An 18,841-nucleotide genomic window follows, 5' to 3' on the forward strand; every position below is an offset into this window, starting at 1 on the left:
ATTACAGTAATATCATGTTTTACCTGTTCGTTCCATCCAGCTTGTATTACAGATACCACAATTCGTTGATCAGAGTTGCCTCCCTTAGGTGTGCTAGGAACCTATGATCTTGGGTTCTACTCCTAGATTCACCTTGATTATGTTTCTATACTTTCCTTGGGTTTCACCAATGTGGTAAACATCTACGACCTGCATCTCTTTGTGCTTTCCACCTAGATCAAGCTGACAAACTGTCATATGACTGAAATACTGTTCAAGCAGCATTAAACCAAACTGACCCACTGTGTTTCAGGAGGAGGAGGAACTCCTTGAGAGAGCAGAGATGGAGAGAATAAAGAACAAACAACGATTGAGAGAGCAGCGGAAGAGAGAAAGGTTTGGTAACACAGGTAAGACAGGTATCTGCTTTAGTCCCTGCATGTTTCAGTACATGTCATGTCATGTCATATCGGGGCTTTCAATAAGTTATCTCCATTCACCTCAATACGCTTATTCCATTTGTCCTTCAAGCTTTAAATACCACTTTTATAGAAATCCACAGATTGGCCCTCTAACCTCGTCCTCGTCATCCTGGAAGCGTCTTCCACATAGGGCAGATTTCATAACAGGAAATAGTCACTGGGGGCTATGCCTGGACTGTACAGTTAAATCACCCACCCCACAGCCCAGACTTATCCCCCAGACTATTTCCTGTTCTGGCAAATGAAATCTGCCCAACGTGGAAGATGCTTCCAGGATGACGAGGACATAAAGGCTGCCACAGAGGTGCGGTTAGAAGGTCAAACTGCAGATTTCTATAAAAGTGGTATTAAAAGCTTGAAGGACAAATGGAATAAGTGTTTGGAGGTGAATGGAGATTATATTGAAAAATAAAAGTGCAAAAGGTATTCTGCGACTTGGTCTTATTGAAGTTACAAAACTTACTGAACGCCCCTTGTACCCGTAGATCTGTGCAGTTTAAGGCCGTAACCTGTGCTTGTTGGCGACATTTGTGATAAGTTGTAAAGGCTGATTGCATGTTATTGTACCACGCCAGTGTGGGATCATAACATCAGTTATTACATTACATTACAGGCTGCCGTGATATGGTTGGAATATTGCTCACCACGTTGTTAAAACAAACTGAATCAGGACATTCTGATTCAGCAGATATTGACCATAAATATCAGTGATCAGTGATCAAAACATTAGACTCCAGCTTATAAGAGTCTACATTTATTTCCCTGATAACAGGACCAATATATAGGATGAGGCTTTAATGCCTAGTTATACATTACAATGACTGCGATTAGGAAATACCTCTAAATTTAAGAAGTTAAGGACTATAAAAAATGTCGGTTTTAACTAATTTCCCCCCAATTTTCCTGCCAAGGACACTTGGTTTTTGAATTCTAGACATGTGATGAAACCCACAAGCATGGGGCTGACAGACCAAGGATTATACCAGAAATGTCAGCTTGTAAAAAGTAGGTTGATCTGATGTCCCATATTTCTGTTGTGTAGACCCCCCTCAGAGTGGAGATCACGAGGTCAGGCAGGTGTACAAGAAGGCCCAGAAGGAGATCGATGCTGTCCTCGGCTCCCCCGACCAGGATGGCAACCTCCCGGACGTATTCATGCATAAACCAAAGAAACGGTAAACTGCCCAACTGTGTGGTACATCTATAACTGGATATTACATTTAAAGACAATCGGTGCATGAATAAAAAATCTGTCTATTTAGCTGTCACTATATTTCATCAACAACCAGACCTGTTCATCACGGGTGGAACAAGCATTCATTGAAACAGCCATCTGCATAATGCTACCCCTGCATCAGAGGGCCATATGACACAGTTGAACCAATCAACTCAACTCAAAAGGATGCACAGGAATCACGCACGCATGAATACGGTATTAGCGTTGGGCGTCTCAACATGCGTGATTCCTGTGCACCCTTTCGAGTTGAGTTGATTGGTTCAAGTGTGTCACATTGTCTTTAAATGTAATATCCAGTTATGTATGACTGTTTAATAATCTCCTACCAACTTAGACTGGAGTAGGTCCAACAGATATTGTAGTAAATGTCGGTACCTTAATTACCTTCCAGACTATACAAGCCCATTCTGCTTGTGAACTTCTGTACACCCACTAGTGACATATGTACCTCATAATCAACCCTCAGTGTTGTTTGTATGTCCAAGAATCTTATTGTTTCTTTTATCAAGGACAGTAATGTAAAAGTTATATAATTATTAATTTTGCGCTAAACATTCATACATTTATGTTGATGAGTTCTTTCATAATTTCTTCAGGTCCACTCGTCATAAGAAAGATCCACAAGAAGGACATACTGTGAGTAAAACTACAACAGAATAGCACACAGTTGGATTGTGAACTTAACTATTTAGTTTTTCCAAGACGCATATCGTTTGTGTGGCAGGACTATCTATGTTGCATAGATGACAGACAGACAGACAGACAGACACTTCAAAATTTGGCAAATAGCCCATATTTATTTCCTGATAGCTTTGATCATAAACAATAAGATACATGTCAACACAGTATGGAGTAGATAAAGATCCACATACAATGCATACCTCTAACACAGTGTGTAGAATAATGTTTAAGACTCACTGTATATGTTGGTCAGAGTGTATCTACTTTAATTATTTACATAAACATAGCATGACTGTAGTTAACAAGTACCTCTACCAACAAAAGTAATCAAATAATCCACAACATGAAGTGGATAAAATGCACAATATATTTTTGACACATCTGAACCTACTACTGTATTTGCCGTAACAGACCGCTTCCATGGTCTAGTTGTGGAGCGTCCGCCCAGAGAGCAGAAGGTCTGTGGTTCGATCCCCGGCCACATCATACCAAAAGATGTTAAAAGATGGTACTTGTTGTTACCCTGCCTGGTGCTTGGCATTAGGGGCTAAAACAAGGACTGGTCGTCTGGGAGTCAGTATACTGTGTCTGAGTGGGGTATTCATGTTAAACTGCGGCATGGTATCTCAGTTGGCTAGCACTAAGAAATCGGCATTAGTCAGGACTAGTACAAGCAGCCACACTCACACACACATGCATTCATGTGGCTGTATAAGTGCAATAATCTTGAACACAACAATAAACCCCATTTCACCTCAACTCACCTATTTGCCCTAATAAGTTCACTTATTAAAAACTTACATAGCAAGTTAAATCTGTTTTCAGAGAGTGAGCGGTAGTGAACAAACTTAATTCAAACTTTGATGAAACTAAATTGGCAGACATGGCAGTACAAAACTTAGAGTCTGCGATATTTGTAAGCAAAAAGATACTAAATGTGAGAGTGTGTACATATGTTTACTTGGATAAACTGATGTAGCAACTGACCAATCAGAAACCTGTTCCAGAATGAGGCTTTCACCGAGGATGAGCAGGAGGGATCGTCTCAGTCCGGGGAGTCTCTGGACGAGGCCAAGCGAAGGATGCACAAGCTGCTGGACGATGCGTTCTCCCTGATCTCTTCCAGCAGGTCCAGCATAGGGTAGGTACACAGTCAGAGGGGTTCTAGGTGCACATGTGTCCAGTCAGAGGAGTTCTAGGTGCACACGTCTTCAGTCAGAGGAGTTCTAGATGCACATGTGGTCAGTCAGAGGGGTTATAGATGCATACGTGTTCAGTCAGAGGGGTTCAAGGTGCACACATGTTCAGTCAGAGTTCTAGGTGGACACATGTTCAGTCAGAGTTCTAGGTGCACACGTGTTCAGTCAGAGGTTGTTCTAGTTTTGGGGGTGTTCAGTCGGAGGGTTCAGTCAGAGATAATTCTAGTTGGGAAGGGTTCAGTCATAGATGGTTCTAGTTGGGGAGGATTCAGTCAGATGGTTCTAGTTGGGGAGGATTCAGTCAGAGATGGTTCTAGTTGGGGAGGATTCAGTCAGAGATGGTTCTAGTTGGGGAGGGTTCAGTCAGAGATGGTTCTAGTTGGGGAGGGTTCAGTCAGAGATGGTTCCAGTTGGGGAGGATTCAGTCAGATGGCTCTAGTTTGGGAGATGTTCAGTCAGAGAAGGTTCTAGATGTAAGTTCTAAGCAGGCTGCAGGTATGCTGTGTTCAGTATGTATGAAGTAATAGTCTAAGATGTGGGACAGAACCGGAACCGATGAATCACCAGAAATTATCACTGACAAGGTCTGATCCTGTTCCCAAAATATTTTAAGGTATCTAGGTATTCCGTGTCTATCCGTCCCATCCCTAGTGTGTGGATGATGGAGAATATGGTCGGTATCGGAGTCCGAGGGCTGCATTTGGAGAGAATTTGTACAGCATGGCATTGACACATATCATTGAGTTATGCTTGCATTTTCTTCAGTGGCTTTTCAAAGAAGTTTGATTTTTCTAATAAAAATAAAAAATTTGTACAGAGCATAGTTTTAAGCATGCCTATGAGGTGTTCAGGCTTGTTGATTGGTTTATAACACATAATCAGTCAATGCTCGTAATATCAATCACTAGTTTGTGTAATCCAGACTTCGTCCACCTGTCTGTCGTCAGTACAATGCAGGGAGACACTGAGGCTAACTGACAGCAGTCTACAAATGGACTGCAGCCCAAGTGCATTTTTATTTTATTACTCAATCAAGACAAAAATAGATCTCTGGGCCTAGGTAGCATGCTTTATTTAGATAAAAAATATCAAGACCGCTCCTTCACACCAACATTATAGAGCTGCCTTTTTAGAACCCTTTCTTTTTATTGTTTAGCCTTATTTCTGGAGGTCTGAAACTATTAAATTGAGATACTTTCCAGGACATTTTGAGTACTTGTAAAATGTCAGCAGATTGTTTTGTTCCAAGACCATGTTAGATTAATGTATTACATACCAAAATATTGTTCATTTAGAAAATCTTTCTTATGTTTTTGTATATATGTTTGCCAGGTCGGTTTTATCCTACAGCAAGAAAAGGTAACTTTGGTTCAAACTGGTGCCCCAAAATGGTGTTTTTATTATCATTTTTCACCAATGATTATCTCCCTTGTGTTAGACCACAACAAGCAGTTGCTGTGTGGCTCAAAATAGTCTTTTTGATGCATGAATGTGTTTTTGTTTGTATCTTCCTGTAATTTTGAGTATACTACTTGTTTGGTATGAATGGCATGTGAATTTTAGTTTTTTTTATTTGTTGACCTTTTTTACTCTCACCAAGGTCATCATGATGGTTGACCCACATTGTTTCCTGCGGTGTACGATGTCTGCATGGGCATGTTGTGGAATGTTGTGCGGTAATCAGATACTGGACGATGACCTCCAACCCACCTGATTTCCTTTCTCCCCACTGAACAATTAACTTACTTCCATGATCCTATACAGCATGGCCTGGAGACCCTATGTATCATGAGGAGTCATGTTCCTTAGCAATGAGTGAGTGAGTGAGTTGGGTTTAACGCCGCTTTTAACAGTATTCCAGTTATATCGCGCAATGTCAGCCTAATGTGGGAGGAAAGCCCGAAGTGATGCAGGTCTCAGACATTTACTGCTTCGGTGAAACCCAAGAGCATGGGTATGGTGCTGACAAACCTAGAAACATAATTGGGGCTAACCGGGATTTGAACCCACAATCATAGGTTTCTGGCGTACTCTGCACAGTGAATCGCGGCGCCTTAGACGACTGGGCCACGCGTGCCCCGTCCTTAGCAATGCCTGGATTCACTTGTAGGTTTGAATCCCAGATTTTCTCTGATAATGATTCCTAGTTGCTTCTGGGTTTCATCAGTGTGATAGATTCCTGCGACCTGTGTGGCCATCTTCCACAGACTACTGAACCACATCTAGGCTGTTGTGGATAGAGAGTCAGAAAATAGGGACCCATGAAGATCCGGATAGAACAGGTCTTCAGCAACTCTTGCTTGTCGTAAGAGGCAACTAATTGGATTGGATAGTCAGACTTGCTGACTTGGTTGATGCATGACATTGTAGATTGATGCTCATGATATCAATCACTGGGATGTCTGTTAGAGACTTGATTATTTATAGACCGCTGTCATATAGCTGGAATATTGCTGAGTGTGGCATTAAACAACAAACCAAAAATAAATTCGGTAGGTCAATACCCCGGCCATGTCATTCAAAAAGGTGTTAAAAGATGGTGCTTGTTGCTACCCTGCCTGGCGGTTGGCATTAAATGGATAAACAAGGTCTGGTCAGCCAGGAATCCATATGATGTATCTGAGTGGGGTATCCATGTTAAACTGCGGCAAGGGCTATTACTATAAAATCGGCATTAGTCTGGACTAGACACATGCACCTGTGCATGCCATGTCACTGTAAAACCGAAATAATCTTGAACGCAATGTTAAACTCATTTCACCTCACCTCATCTCACAGGCCACCGTGATATTGCTGTAACTTTGGTAACAACCTATCCAGGGTATTATGACTCCACTCTGTCATGATAAGTGTGCTGGACATATTGCCACTATATCTTTGTCATGCGTCCGTCTCAAATGACACAGACATCCACTCAAATTACACAGTTCTTTCATAATTGAAACAAGCTGCTGTATCATAAATTCTCAACGCTATCCATCAGTAATCCTGCTCCACACTGAAACACATGTTACATGTGTCTCCTGAGGCGTGGGACTCGCTGTGCGGAGTTGCATCCCTTTGGCACGCCGGAAGGCTATATGACTGTTGGTTGGAATCCCAGTCCGCCCTGAATATGTTTTAGGTTTGTCAGCACCATACCTGTGCTTATGGGTTTCACCAAGTTAACGTCTGAGACCTGCATCACTTCGGGCTTTCCTCTCACATTAAGCTGACACACCGTGATATAACTGGAATACTGTTCAAAGCGGCGTTAAACACAACTCACTTTAGCGTCTCACTGGCAGCTTAGGTTGTATACTCCCTATAGAGTGTGGTAGGGGGAGTGGAGCTGCGAATGAAACTTGATAGTTGGGGTTGAGCTGGGAATGAAACTTGATAGTTGGTAATCATAATGTGGTGCTGTGAGCTTTCAATTGGTGAATGGAATCTGATGCTGAACTTGTTATTATTGTTACTCCAAGCTTAATCATTGAGGGGCAGTTTGGTTTTGAAGCAATCGCTCTTCACACCATTACCTTCCTGTAGGAATATGTTCTAGTCATGTGTTCAGTGAAGGGAAGAACGTTGTCTGCATCACCTGTTGGATGTTGGGTTGAAATGATGAAACTCTGTTTCAGGAACAAGGTGACCCCTGTGTCAAGTCCAACAAAGCTATCTTACACAAGCCTTTCTGAAAGTCGGAAGAAGGACGACGCATCAGAGGTCACCCCAAGGTGAGAGGTCAAGGACAACAAAGGTCACATAAAGTTGTAAGGTCATTTGAAATTGTGTGCGTACATTCATGCATTTTTTTGGTATATTAAGATTCTGCTGGGTTTTTTTACTATTTGGCTGTTTCGTATTGACCCTTATAACAATTAAACGGATGTTGTTTTGGTTCCAGAGCTAATGGATCTGTCTCTAAAGAGAGCAAGGAATCAAAGCAGCCAGCAGAGGAAGGTAAATGAACAAGATTAACACTACCACCACCACCACCACCTCCACCTCCACCGCCACCACCACCACCTTACAGCCTTGAAGTCAGAGGTTCAGTCAAACCCAAAATCAGCTTCACAGATCGTACCCTTGTGGAGCGACCACACTTTAACCACACGGCTTCACCATTGTCCTTTGGAAGTGCTGGGAGTTATCTGTAGCAGGGATTTTGGACACTAACAAGTTACAAAATACTCAGCGTCTGGCTTCTTCCCAACTGGGTGTTCAGGTAGCCTAGTGGTTAAAGCATTGGCTCGTCACGCCAAAGACCCGGGTTTGATTCCCGACATGGGTACAATGTGTGAAGCCCATTTCTGGTGTCCCCGCCATGCTGGAATATTGCTAAAAGCGGCGTAAAACCAAACTCACTCACTCAATCACTCTTCCCAACTATGATAAGGAACAAATGCATGTAGACAGAAAGAAATTTAAACTGTTGTTGAAGTTACATGTGAATGTCATTAAATCATTGGGGTATGTGTTGCCAAAAAAACAGTTATTCATATCTGTTTAATCATTTTTTACAAAAAAATATCTGTTAAGTCTCAACAACTGAAAGAACAAAGTGATTGGTTTATAAAAATATTTTCAAAATTTAAATTTGCTTTTCAGCTTGTGACACATCCCCTTTTGAGAAATCACTTTATTTTCAAATGCAAAAATCAATACTGATAGCAATCATCTGTTATGTGTCTCCCTTTGGCTTTCAGAGAAGAAGCACACCCCGCTGTACTTCAACCCCACCTACACGGGGCAGGAGGAAGGGTCCCCTAGGCTGGAGACCTGGAGCCCCTACCGGGCGGCGGACGAGGTAGCTCTCATCTCCCTACCACAAACACAGGTACGCAGTATAAGCTGGTCCTTTGTTTGTTTTTTTTCTGGATTTGACTGACTGGAGTCGGTAGCTTCAATCAGGACATAAAATATAAATTTAACTCTTTAAATTTACATCACTTTTAGAAGATCCATCAACAAAATCAAACAGAAAAGTAAGTTTTTGAATAACAATTGATGAAATGCATTGTATATTGTCTCTGGCCACTACAAACCCAAAACAAAAACGAAAAAAGCCTTCTCTGATTAAATATTGTGTATTATTTGGGTCAATGGCAGAGTGTACAGAATTGTGCAAGCTGAACTGTACACCATGGGGACACTCGGGTAGCCTAGTGGTTGAAATGTTAGCTCGTCACACCGAACATCCAGGTTTTGATAACTGACATAGGTACAATGTGTGAAGCCCATTTCTGGCGTCCCCGCTGGAATATTGATAAAAGCGGGGTAAAAACCATACTCACCCACTCACACTACACCATGTAACCGAAGTGCAAAGGGAGGTAATTCGTATTCATTTTAAGATAGACTGTAGTTTATGAAATACCAAAAGGCCCCGCTCACTATTTGTCATCTCTTGTTGCAGACTGTGATGGACAAGACCCCCACACAGGAGCGTCTTCAGACAACCACCTTCAGCGAGTCGTACCCGACCAGCATGCGTGACAGCTACTATGCCACGGAACCAGCCAAGCCTATTGTGATCAGAACTAAAGACTTAGACATTGACCCCCAGGGTTCCACAAACTCAAAACCCTCCCAGCCCAAACATCAAACGGTTAACGGCATCGGGACGGGGATGGGCAAGCCTGGCCTGCCCAATGGGGACACCAGCTACCCTGGAATGACAGGCTATGAGGACATACCATTGCATTCTTTCGGGAGTAAATCTCACACACAGGACTCTGTGAAGGAAAACGGAGGTGTCAACGGAGGTCTCCATGGAAGTCTCAACGGAGGCCCACATAAGCCTCCTACGAAGACCTGGGCCGGTCAAGATGAAGTGGATATTGTGTCCAGTCTGGAGCCTGGAGCCTCTCCCCGGCCTTTCATCCGGTCGCTCCGTGAAGAGCTGGAGCATTTGTCCACTAGAATTGGAGAACCTGGAAATACAGATTCACATGGAAATGCACTGGCATAGTAGTAGCATGTAATGATTTCATGTGAATCTAGTTCTGGATAGACACTGATAGTCGGATTCATAGGTATTCATCATTGTGGTTGTGGAATCAGTCTGATCAGATTTATGATCACGGTTGTTGAGATCATTCCCCTTGTTTAAGACGGGGAGTGCTTTTAAAGATTGTTATGTTTATGACTGATATTTTAATGGTGGATCTTACCAAGTATTTACAAATTGAACAATTCGTTGTTCATTTTTATTCATAAAAGAATCCTTGTCCTTTTGAACATGCAGAAACTTGGATCTTTTATCAATTCTACCATGACTGTTTAATTTAATTTTCTCAGATGGATCAGATTTGATTTATTTTCGTACTTATGCGTCCTTGTCATCACAGTGATGATGTTTTGTTTTATGATGACTCAGCATTTTGAGAACTGTTACCTGATGCTGTGGGATTTCTTTTCAGCAAACATGACATGAATGAATTCTGTGCCAATTAATCTGTTATTTGAAAAATATTACAACTCTGTATTGAGTAAGGTATGTGTGTCCTGTCTTCAAAAGAAACAACGAAAGAAGGCCTGTATACTGCTGGAAACAACTAAGGGAATGGATACATAGCGACTGTTGACGTTGTAAATGTGTAACAGTTTACATCTTGTTTTGGGAGCAACCGTCAACGTGATGCAGCTCCAGATGTTTGCTACTTTGGTGAAACCTACAACAGAGCTCCAGATAAGCTGTGTATCTGCGTGAAATACGCATCAGAAATGCAGAAATATGCAGTAAAATATAATCCAAGCGTATCAAATACGCAACGAACATTACAGATACGCTACAAAAATAAAACTTGTGCGTATCACCAAAATATTGTGAAGTAACCCCGCGTATTTGATTAGCAAATGAGCAACTTATATTGAAATTATAAGTCGGCATTCCGTCAACCTTGCCAAACTCATCATGATCATTTGCCATCACACTTTCTTGTGGAAGTATGGTGGTATTTTTGAGTCCTATAAAGCTCTCGAACCCACACGACACCAGTTTGCAGGGACTAGATGAATAGTGTTTTTAAATATTTAACTTAAATACCCACATGTGTAAAAACTAGTGGGTAACAGAAATTTGAATACGCACCTAGAATTACTGATACCCAATGATTTTAAAATGCATGGGTAAAATACCCACAACACCAAAAGCTTATCTGGAGCTCTGCTACAAGCATGGCTGTGGAGCTGACAAACCAAGAAACATAAGCTTGACGACTTGCAGATTCAAACCCATCATCATAGAATTCTGGCATGCCTAAGGAATGTAACCCAGCAAATTGCAGGTCTCAGACAGTTAGGTCCCTTTGGAAGGCAGACCACAAACTGTCACCTGTTTTTGTTTACCAACCCAAGTTTTGTACTGTTATATGTTTAGTGTTAACATATTTTATTCCATCGGAATAAATACAGTAAGGTATTTAAATTATTCTTGCAATGGACAAATACTGTTCAACTGAGAATACATATTTATTTTGACAATAAATACACTTTGAATGAATCTCATTAAGATGGATGGATGGTCACTTGAACATTCCAGAAAATAATTTGTTTCAATGTGCCATTGTTAGGCCATTTTGTTAGATGTGTGCAGGTATACAAGAATAACCTTTCATTTGTGCTTGAGTAACCACAATGTCAGAATAATAAGATTACTTAATTTTCATAATGTTCTTATCATACAACCAGCTGAACGTACTTTGTTGCACACACCTGATATTTATTTAGTGCTGAAATTAAGCATGGATGTCCTAGGCCATTTCTTTAACCCCAATGTTAAAATTTATGGGGAGTTAATTACTGTAAGAGCAACACTCAACAACCAAGGATTCTCTTAATTTTGAACTCTTGTATTAATGTTTTTAGGAAACTATGCAAGAAAATTAGTTCTTAGGTCCTAGAGGCAGATCCAGGACTTTGTAGAAAACCAATTCACAAAGTGAACAAGAAACATCATAGGGTCTGATTTAGGTCGATGTGTGGGAAAAAAGGGGGTGCATCCACCACATCCATTGCACCCCCAGTACCTGGATCTGACAGTGTAGATGATGTTAGATACCCAAATCCTCAATAAAGGATTGGGTTTTGTCGGACAAGCAATATAATTGACTTAAGTACCAACCAGGGGAGATAACTCCTACCTTCAACTCCATGTGTTGCAGACATGGAAGAAACTGTACAATACCGGGACTATTTCAACTTGTATGCTGTGATTGTGTGGCATTTTAATGTTGAAAATCAGGGTTTGCAATCCCAGGTCTGGTTTTAAGGCATGGGTCTTCAAGTCCACACTTTGTAGCAGCACATGTTTCCAGTCTCCAGCAGGGGATGAAGGGACCGTGTAGGGTGAGCTTCACCTGATGTGTCTGTGTCAGACATGCGAGGTCTTCCCAGAGGTGTATACAGCAGAGATCTGAGACTGTATTGTGCTAGAGGCAGTAGACAGCAGAGATCTGACACTGTATTCAGCTAGAGACAGTAGACAGCAGAGATCTGACACTGTATTGTGCTAGAGACAGTAGACAGCAGAGATCTGACACTGTATTGTGCTAGAGGCAGTAGACAGCAGAGATGTGACACTGTATTGTGCTAGAGGCAGTAGACAGCAGAGATCTGACACTGTATTGTGCTAGAGGCAGTAGACAGCAGAGATCTGACACTTCATTGTGCAAGTGGCAGTAGACAGCAGCGATCTGATGAGATCTGACATGATAGTGCTAGTAGCAGCCTACAGCCATGGCTTCATGCTCTGTGTTTGTTTTGTGTTGTTTAGAAGGACACTAGATGAGTTATATCCTGTGATTTCATGTCTTAGAAAATACACAAATTTCGCATTAAGGAACTGGTGTGTCATCAAGTGTACCTTCAGGCCATGATTTATTTCTGCATAAAACACTAAAATGGGACCAACTTCACTCATAAATATTTGAAATGTCCATTCCTGAGAACCATTTATTTAAATGCTCAGTTACGACCCACTGATAAGTTAACCTGATTAAGAAGATGAAGACCTGCTCAAATGCCTGTCTTGTTTTCATGATTCTCTAGGTCAAGTACGATAACATCCTGTTCTGTGTTAACCCGAGAAATCTCCATATCAATATTTTCACCCTTAAATATCTTATATATCATGTAGCCATATTTGTCATGAGCTACCAGAACCTTACTTTCATGTGATGATAATGACTGGTTTACCTACGGCAACAAATGTATGTTATTGACATGAAACACAGATCTATAATGCTGAGAGGGTGATGAAAAACAAGAAAAACATTTTGGGGTTGGACTCCAAAATAGGCTTGACTAGGGAACACATTTTTGGCCTTATATGACAGGAACACCACCATGTCTTTCATGATTGTCTAGTTGCATTGTATCACATGTGGCCATGCTTTGGCCTTCACTAGTCAGAAGATGAGATGTATCACATATCTGATGTATATTTATTGACTTACTGTGTTTGCCATGCTTACCATGTACTTTTATTTAATAATGGAGCTTATTTTCAAAGTCACTGATTGCTCATCCTCGATAGTCCAGGGTATGATATCTCCATACTGTTATCATACATACCTTGTACCCATTTGCGTCCATAGCTCTGTTGTGAGTCCTATTGAAGTGCAGCTAAAAATAGTCAACCAATCAAATTATACAATTCTTTCATGATTGCAACAAGTGGCGATATCTCCAGCATTGAACCCGCCTTGTTGCATGCTGGTTAAAATACAACTGGGAATGCCATGTGGTATGACTTCTACTCATGAAAACAATTTTCCAGCAAAAAGGTCTTTTGTAAAATTCACCTGAGTTGATGAAATATATCGAGGACTTGCTCTCACAAGTCCCCAATTTTAAATTAGATTTATGCCAAACTCGAATTTTGATAAGGAATTTTTATTGGTTGTTCATTTGAAAAGCATGAACGAGGGAAATTCTGTTCTACGTTAGTTGTCGCGGATGGAGATAGGTCTTCGTGTAGCCTAGTGGTTAAAGCCTTCGCTTGTCACGCCGAAGACCCGGGTTCGATTCCCGACATGGGTACAATGTGTGAAGCCCATTTCTGGTGTCCCCTGCCGTGATATTGCTGGAATATTGCTAAAAGCGGCGTAAAAACCATACTCACTCACTCACTTTGACATAGCTATGTTGGCGAATGGGTCCAGGGTATTTATGATGATAAAATGGAGATATTCATGAGGGTGCTGAATACTACAAATGATGAATATCTGGCCGCTGGTATTCCTTGATGCAAGGAATATTGAATGTTATTCTGGAATGCTGGTACATTCCTAATATACACGTGTATACAGGATGAGTGACGGAGTCGGGAAATGAAGATACAGCTGCAAGTTGTCGTATTGGTCTCACAACTTTCCTTTATTATCCCGATACTGTCCTGTCACAAGTCTCCTGACTGTCTTAGGGCACAGCCAAATACTCCAGTTCCAAGGATAGCAGATCAGCGAATATAATGGAAGTCTCGCATAAACATCACTTTTCACTTTTCACTCAAGCCCACTTTGTAATTCTTGATGTATAGACAGTTCAAACAGCATTGACACGTAAGGTTTAACAACATTATCGGGATATGGCTGTACCGCTATAAAAGCAACAACACCTTTTCCATAATAAGAAATATCTGCTAAAATGACAGTCTGTTGTACAATTCTGATCAGATGGTGATGACACCAGGTGTTCAGGGAAAAAGGTGAATATAACCCAGTGACGAAGGCTCATTGTATCAGAGTCTTTGGCTGTGCTCCATGTCTATTTTTCTCAGTGTAAGGAGTACTTATAATTAATAATCAGATTCATATTCATCATAGAACTGTTGCTTCGATGACTTGAGTCAAACCTGCTAGGTCTGCCCATTAAGGTTGATCCTAGTCCTGCTTTAAGATGATGTAATGCCATAGTTGTAGCTGAACCCATATCAGCTCTCAGATCCCATACCCAGGGCTTGTTTCATGTGACTCAATATGGTTTTCATGGTGCTTAGGACATTGAGGAAAGGAAGTTTTATTGCTTGATGAATGTTGTGATGTGTTTATTAGTTTAAGAGCTATACAAGGCGGATGAGAAAACATGTCTTTTCTTCAAACTGCCGGATTTAGGTGGGGAAAAGTACAGGCTTAAATCTCTTTTTGTTTCTAGTTTTACTTCATTTATAAGCCGACCTATTCAGAGATTTATCTGGACCTGCTCAGAGGCCGATAGTCGGCGCCATGTCTGCAACAAATGTCAATACAAATTCCCAATCTGTATCTAACATTTCTCAGTCATATTACAGTGTATTAAAATATATAACTAATTTTAAGGCTTTAGAACCTGTATTCACTTATAACAAGACCAATAAATTGGAACAGGTTTTAATGATTTGTTTTATGTTATTGCACTTAATGCAATTTCAAAATACCTTTGAATTTAAGAAAATATGAACTTTTAAAAAAAATAAATTTTTGAACAAACTACCCAGTAATGCTTTTTCCCAGTTTGCCTGCCAGGGGCAGGCGGATAAACATCCTACATAAATCTCTGCTATTTCGTTGTAGTCACCGACCAGGGAAGTAAACTCTTCACAAGCCATTGTCCACATGTATTTAAAACAAAGTTTGAATAGTGATTTAGGTATTATATTAACAGTGCACTCCACTCATGATGCAGATCCGCTTGTATGTTAAAGAAACATGATCTCTGATTGGTTGAATCCGGCTTCTAATAAGAATTTTAAAGTCATAATATTTTGACTTTGCCTCACACAGTGACATCACATAAATGATGTTCTGATGTAAACAGACAACCAGGAACTAACAGTATGGGCAAACTGGTTTCATTTTTACCTCAAGAGGTAGTAGTTTTATTATGGAACTTGATACTGATATATCTTACATGGTCTGCATCACGGCCGATGACCATTAAACATCATGTGTAACATTCTCAAGGTAGAGAAAACATTTATTTCTTAAACCAAAATGAAGATCATTTGTCTGCCTGATAAGACTTCGAAATGTAGGCCTAGATCGACAGTGTTGACTGTGATAGTATCATCAGACACAATGAAATGGTTTTTTTTATGGTAACTCTTTTATATAATTGATGTTAATGAATTGTATTATTAAATTTGTTAAATTTGTCTGTCCAACCCCGTCCAGTTTTCAAGACATATATCAAAATCTTGAGAAGTGAAATATGGTACTTAAAATATGCAAAGTCGTGAGTAATAACTGCAAATTGTTATCGTTTATGTATCATAGTATTTTATTGTTTAAGCTTGATAATGTGACTGGTGATGTTCTGTGGAAACATGGAATTAATTTCATTTTAGATGGGCTAAAGTAGCCAGAGAACAAGGTCAGATAAGGACTCTTTTTGTCCCTCAGGGTCTGCGTAATTTAAGAATTGAGCCAAACCTACTGGAAAGGGCTGGGACGATGCACCAGCAGTGTGATACGATATGTATCATTATACATGCATGTGCTCTTATCTGTGGCTAAGCCATTTTTTTCAAAGAGATCATGGCCAAATACCTGGCACACTAACGATTTACAGCTGACATCATGGATGAAAATACTTATTTTCACTACTAATTAGTGTTTAATGTAACAGTTTTTTAAGCAAACACTGAAGGTAAGAATCAATATTTTTTATTTAGTGTGCGACTGTGATTGATACTTGTATCAAGAAGTAAAAAATTGTGATCCTCCGATGCATCGGTACATCGTCCCACCACTAACATCAGATGATACAGGACTGTGAACTGGACTTTGTTCATGTCAACAGTTGTGTGTTGGGAATTATAACAAAACTGAATTCATAGGTAAGGCTTGAATCTGTCAAAAAGGCTGATTTAGAGGCTTCGTGAAGGGTTTTTCTAATAATTGAGAAGGTCTTTGTTCCAAGCTGATTTTTGTAGACTTGTACACAAAAACATTACAAACATATCGTAAAATATTTCATCTTGGGTCACAGACTGGCTCATACTTCCTTTGAAGTTTAAACGCTGAGCCCTTTTCACTCATTTTAGCCATATTTCTGTATCTGACCATGAGGGAAGTCCTTGAAAACTTGCACGTGTAAAAAAGAAAAGAGTTCACTCGTCAACTTTTTGACCATGTCTGATCATTTTCATACCAAAATTACAAAGTTTTTCACAATTTCAAGGGGCGGTGGGGTAGCCTAGTGGTTAAAGCACTGGCTTATCACGCCGAAGACCCGGGTTCGATTCCCCAAATGGGTACAATGTGTGAAGCCCATTTTCCGGTTTCCCCCGACGTGATTTTGTTGGAATATTGCTAAAAGCGGCGTTAAACCATACTCAATCACTCACTCACAATTTCAAAATTGGACACTTCCATTGGGCAAAAAGGGTCCTTGTCCTGTCTCATCCTTGGTCTCTCCATGCCAGGACATTGACCTCATGCACTCAGTTTCTATATGAGTATTATTGAGATTTACGTCTTGTTTAAAGGTTGTCACACATTATATATATCCAATATATCCATGGGGAACAGTTTCATATGTACTGTGTATATCACACTTTGTTATTGCATAACATCATGGTGATCGGTATTTGTTACATCAGCGGAACTTGTACAGATATAGAGCTGAAATGTATGTACATAGACTTTGTTACACACTACACTGTAATATACAATATATTTTGTAATGTAACTGATAATAAAATACTAATAATTAACCTTAATGTTTGTCTTTCTTCAGAGTGAGTGGGTTGGCAGATGTTTCCTTCTATTGTCTAAATACATGACCCCGACTTTTCATTTGACAGTTTGTTTGTTTGTTGTTAATGCTGCACTCGGCAATATTCCAGCTATATGGCGGCGGTATGTAAATAATCGAGTCTGGACCAGACAATCCAGTGATTGACATCATGAGCATCGATCCACACAAATGGGATCAATGACATGTATCAACCAAGTCGGCGTGCCTGACCACCCGATCCTGTTAGTCGCCTTTTACGGCAAGTATGGGTTGCTGAAGACCAATTCTACCCCGGAATCTTCACGGATCTCATTTGACAGTACTGTTACATTACATAATGGTTTTGAAACTCAAAGTATCAGTAGGACAAGTAGTTTCATTGAAAAAGGAATGAAATGTAGCCCTAGAAGTTTTTGTTTGTTTCTGCTCTGAAACGACAGCCATTATTCATTTTCAGAGACAAGTCCAAATTTGTATCCGTGGAAACAGAAAAGATACAAATATATGTGAAACAATATTAGAAAAGCGCAACTACAGTTTACGTTGATAGTGTGCACTGAGTTACATAAATGTAGCACTTTTCCATTTCTGCTCTTGGAACAATGTCAGGATGCACAGAAACACTCCTGGACACACAGATGCGTGGTCGGACTGATGGAATCTGTTTTTGTTGGTTTGTTATTTAATGCTGCACTCAGCAATATTACAGCTATATGATGGCGGTCTGTAAACAATCAAGTCTGGACCAGACAATCCAGTGATTGACATCATGAGCATGAATTCACATTCACATCATATGATGACATTCATCAACCAAGTCAGCGAGCCTGACTCCCCAATACCGTTAGTCGCCTCTTACCACAAGCATAGTCCCTTTTACGGCAAACATGGGTTGCTGAAGACCTATTCTAACACAGATGGAATCTCTTAATGTTTCATCCTATAGTATTTTGTTGTGACTGTGATAAAAAGTATGCCTCCCCAACAGGTAAGATTTAGTTGACCTTTCTGAAGAAATAGGGGTTATGTGTGGCCAAGTTGTCGAAGAGGCAATTCGCTTTGCAGAGTTGCGTCCGTTGGGAACATCATAATCTTCTGATTGTGGGTTTGAAACACTGTTCGCGTTTCTAGGTTTGTCTAGTTTTGTCAGCACCATACCTGTCTTGGTGTTTTTCACCAGTGTGGTAAACATCTGACACCTGCATCAGGTCATACTTTCCTCTCACATCAAGCTGACACACAGAGTGTTGTGCCAGGGCTCTCTATAATAACACATACTGGTGCATGCAGCTTATTCAGAGACTGTCCTGTATGTCAAGTTAAGATCGATAGCTATTTATAAAGATGTGTCATGGGATATTCATAACAAAAATAGATCTGACGTGTATGTTTCTTTCTTTGTTGTTTAACGCCGTACTCGGCAATATTCCAGCTATATGGCGACTGTGTGAAAATAATCGAGTCTGGTCCAGACAATCCAGTGGTTTACATCATGAGCATCGATCCACGCAATTAGGATACGACGACATGTATGCATCAACCAAGTCAGGGAGCCTGAC

At 40.4% G+C, this 18,841-nt stretch overlaps 1 protein-coding gene across 1 annotated transcript in view; it reads left to right on the forward strand.

The window, feature by feature from the left end:
• The window catches only part of LOC139462271 (uncharacterized), an 88,671-nt gene extending 75,334 nt beyond the window's left edge, over positions 1-13,337 (forward strand). The window contains exons 9-17 of the mRNA XM_071243864.1: positions 293-389; positions 1,504-1,636; positions 2,295-2,334; positions 3,387-3,520; positions 4,911-4,937; positions 7,199-7,294; positions 7,465-7,520; positions 8,267-8,397; positions 8,977-13,337. Of these exons, the coding sequence (XP_071099965.1) occupies positions 293-389; positions 1,504-1,636; positions 2,295-2,334; positions 3,387-3,520; positions 4,911-4,937; positions 7,199-7,294; positions 7,465-7,520; positions 8,267-8,397; positions 8,977-9,531 (1,269 nt within the window). The 3' untranslated portion in view covers positions 9,532-13,337. The remainder of the gene's footprint in view (positions 1-292; positions 390-1,503; positions 1,637-2,294; positions 2,335-3,386; positions 3,521-4,910; positions 4,938-7,198; positions 7,295-7,464; positions 7,521-8,266; positions 8,398-8,976) is intronic.
• Positions 13,338-18,841: the final 5,504 nt, after the last annotated feature.

The sequence above is a fragment of the Haliotis cracherodii genome, unplaced genomic scaffold (assembly GCF_022045235.1).
Source record: "Haliotis cracherodii isolate W230 unplaced genomic scaffold, xgHalCrac1.p SCAF_15, whole genome shotgun sequence".
In the NCBI taxonomy this organism is placed as follows: domain Eukaryota; kingdom Metazoa; phylum Mollusca; class Gastropoda; order Lepetellida; family Haliotidae; genus Haliotis; species Haliotis cracherodii.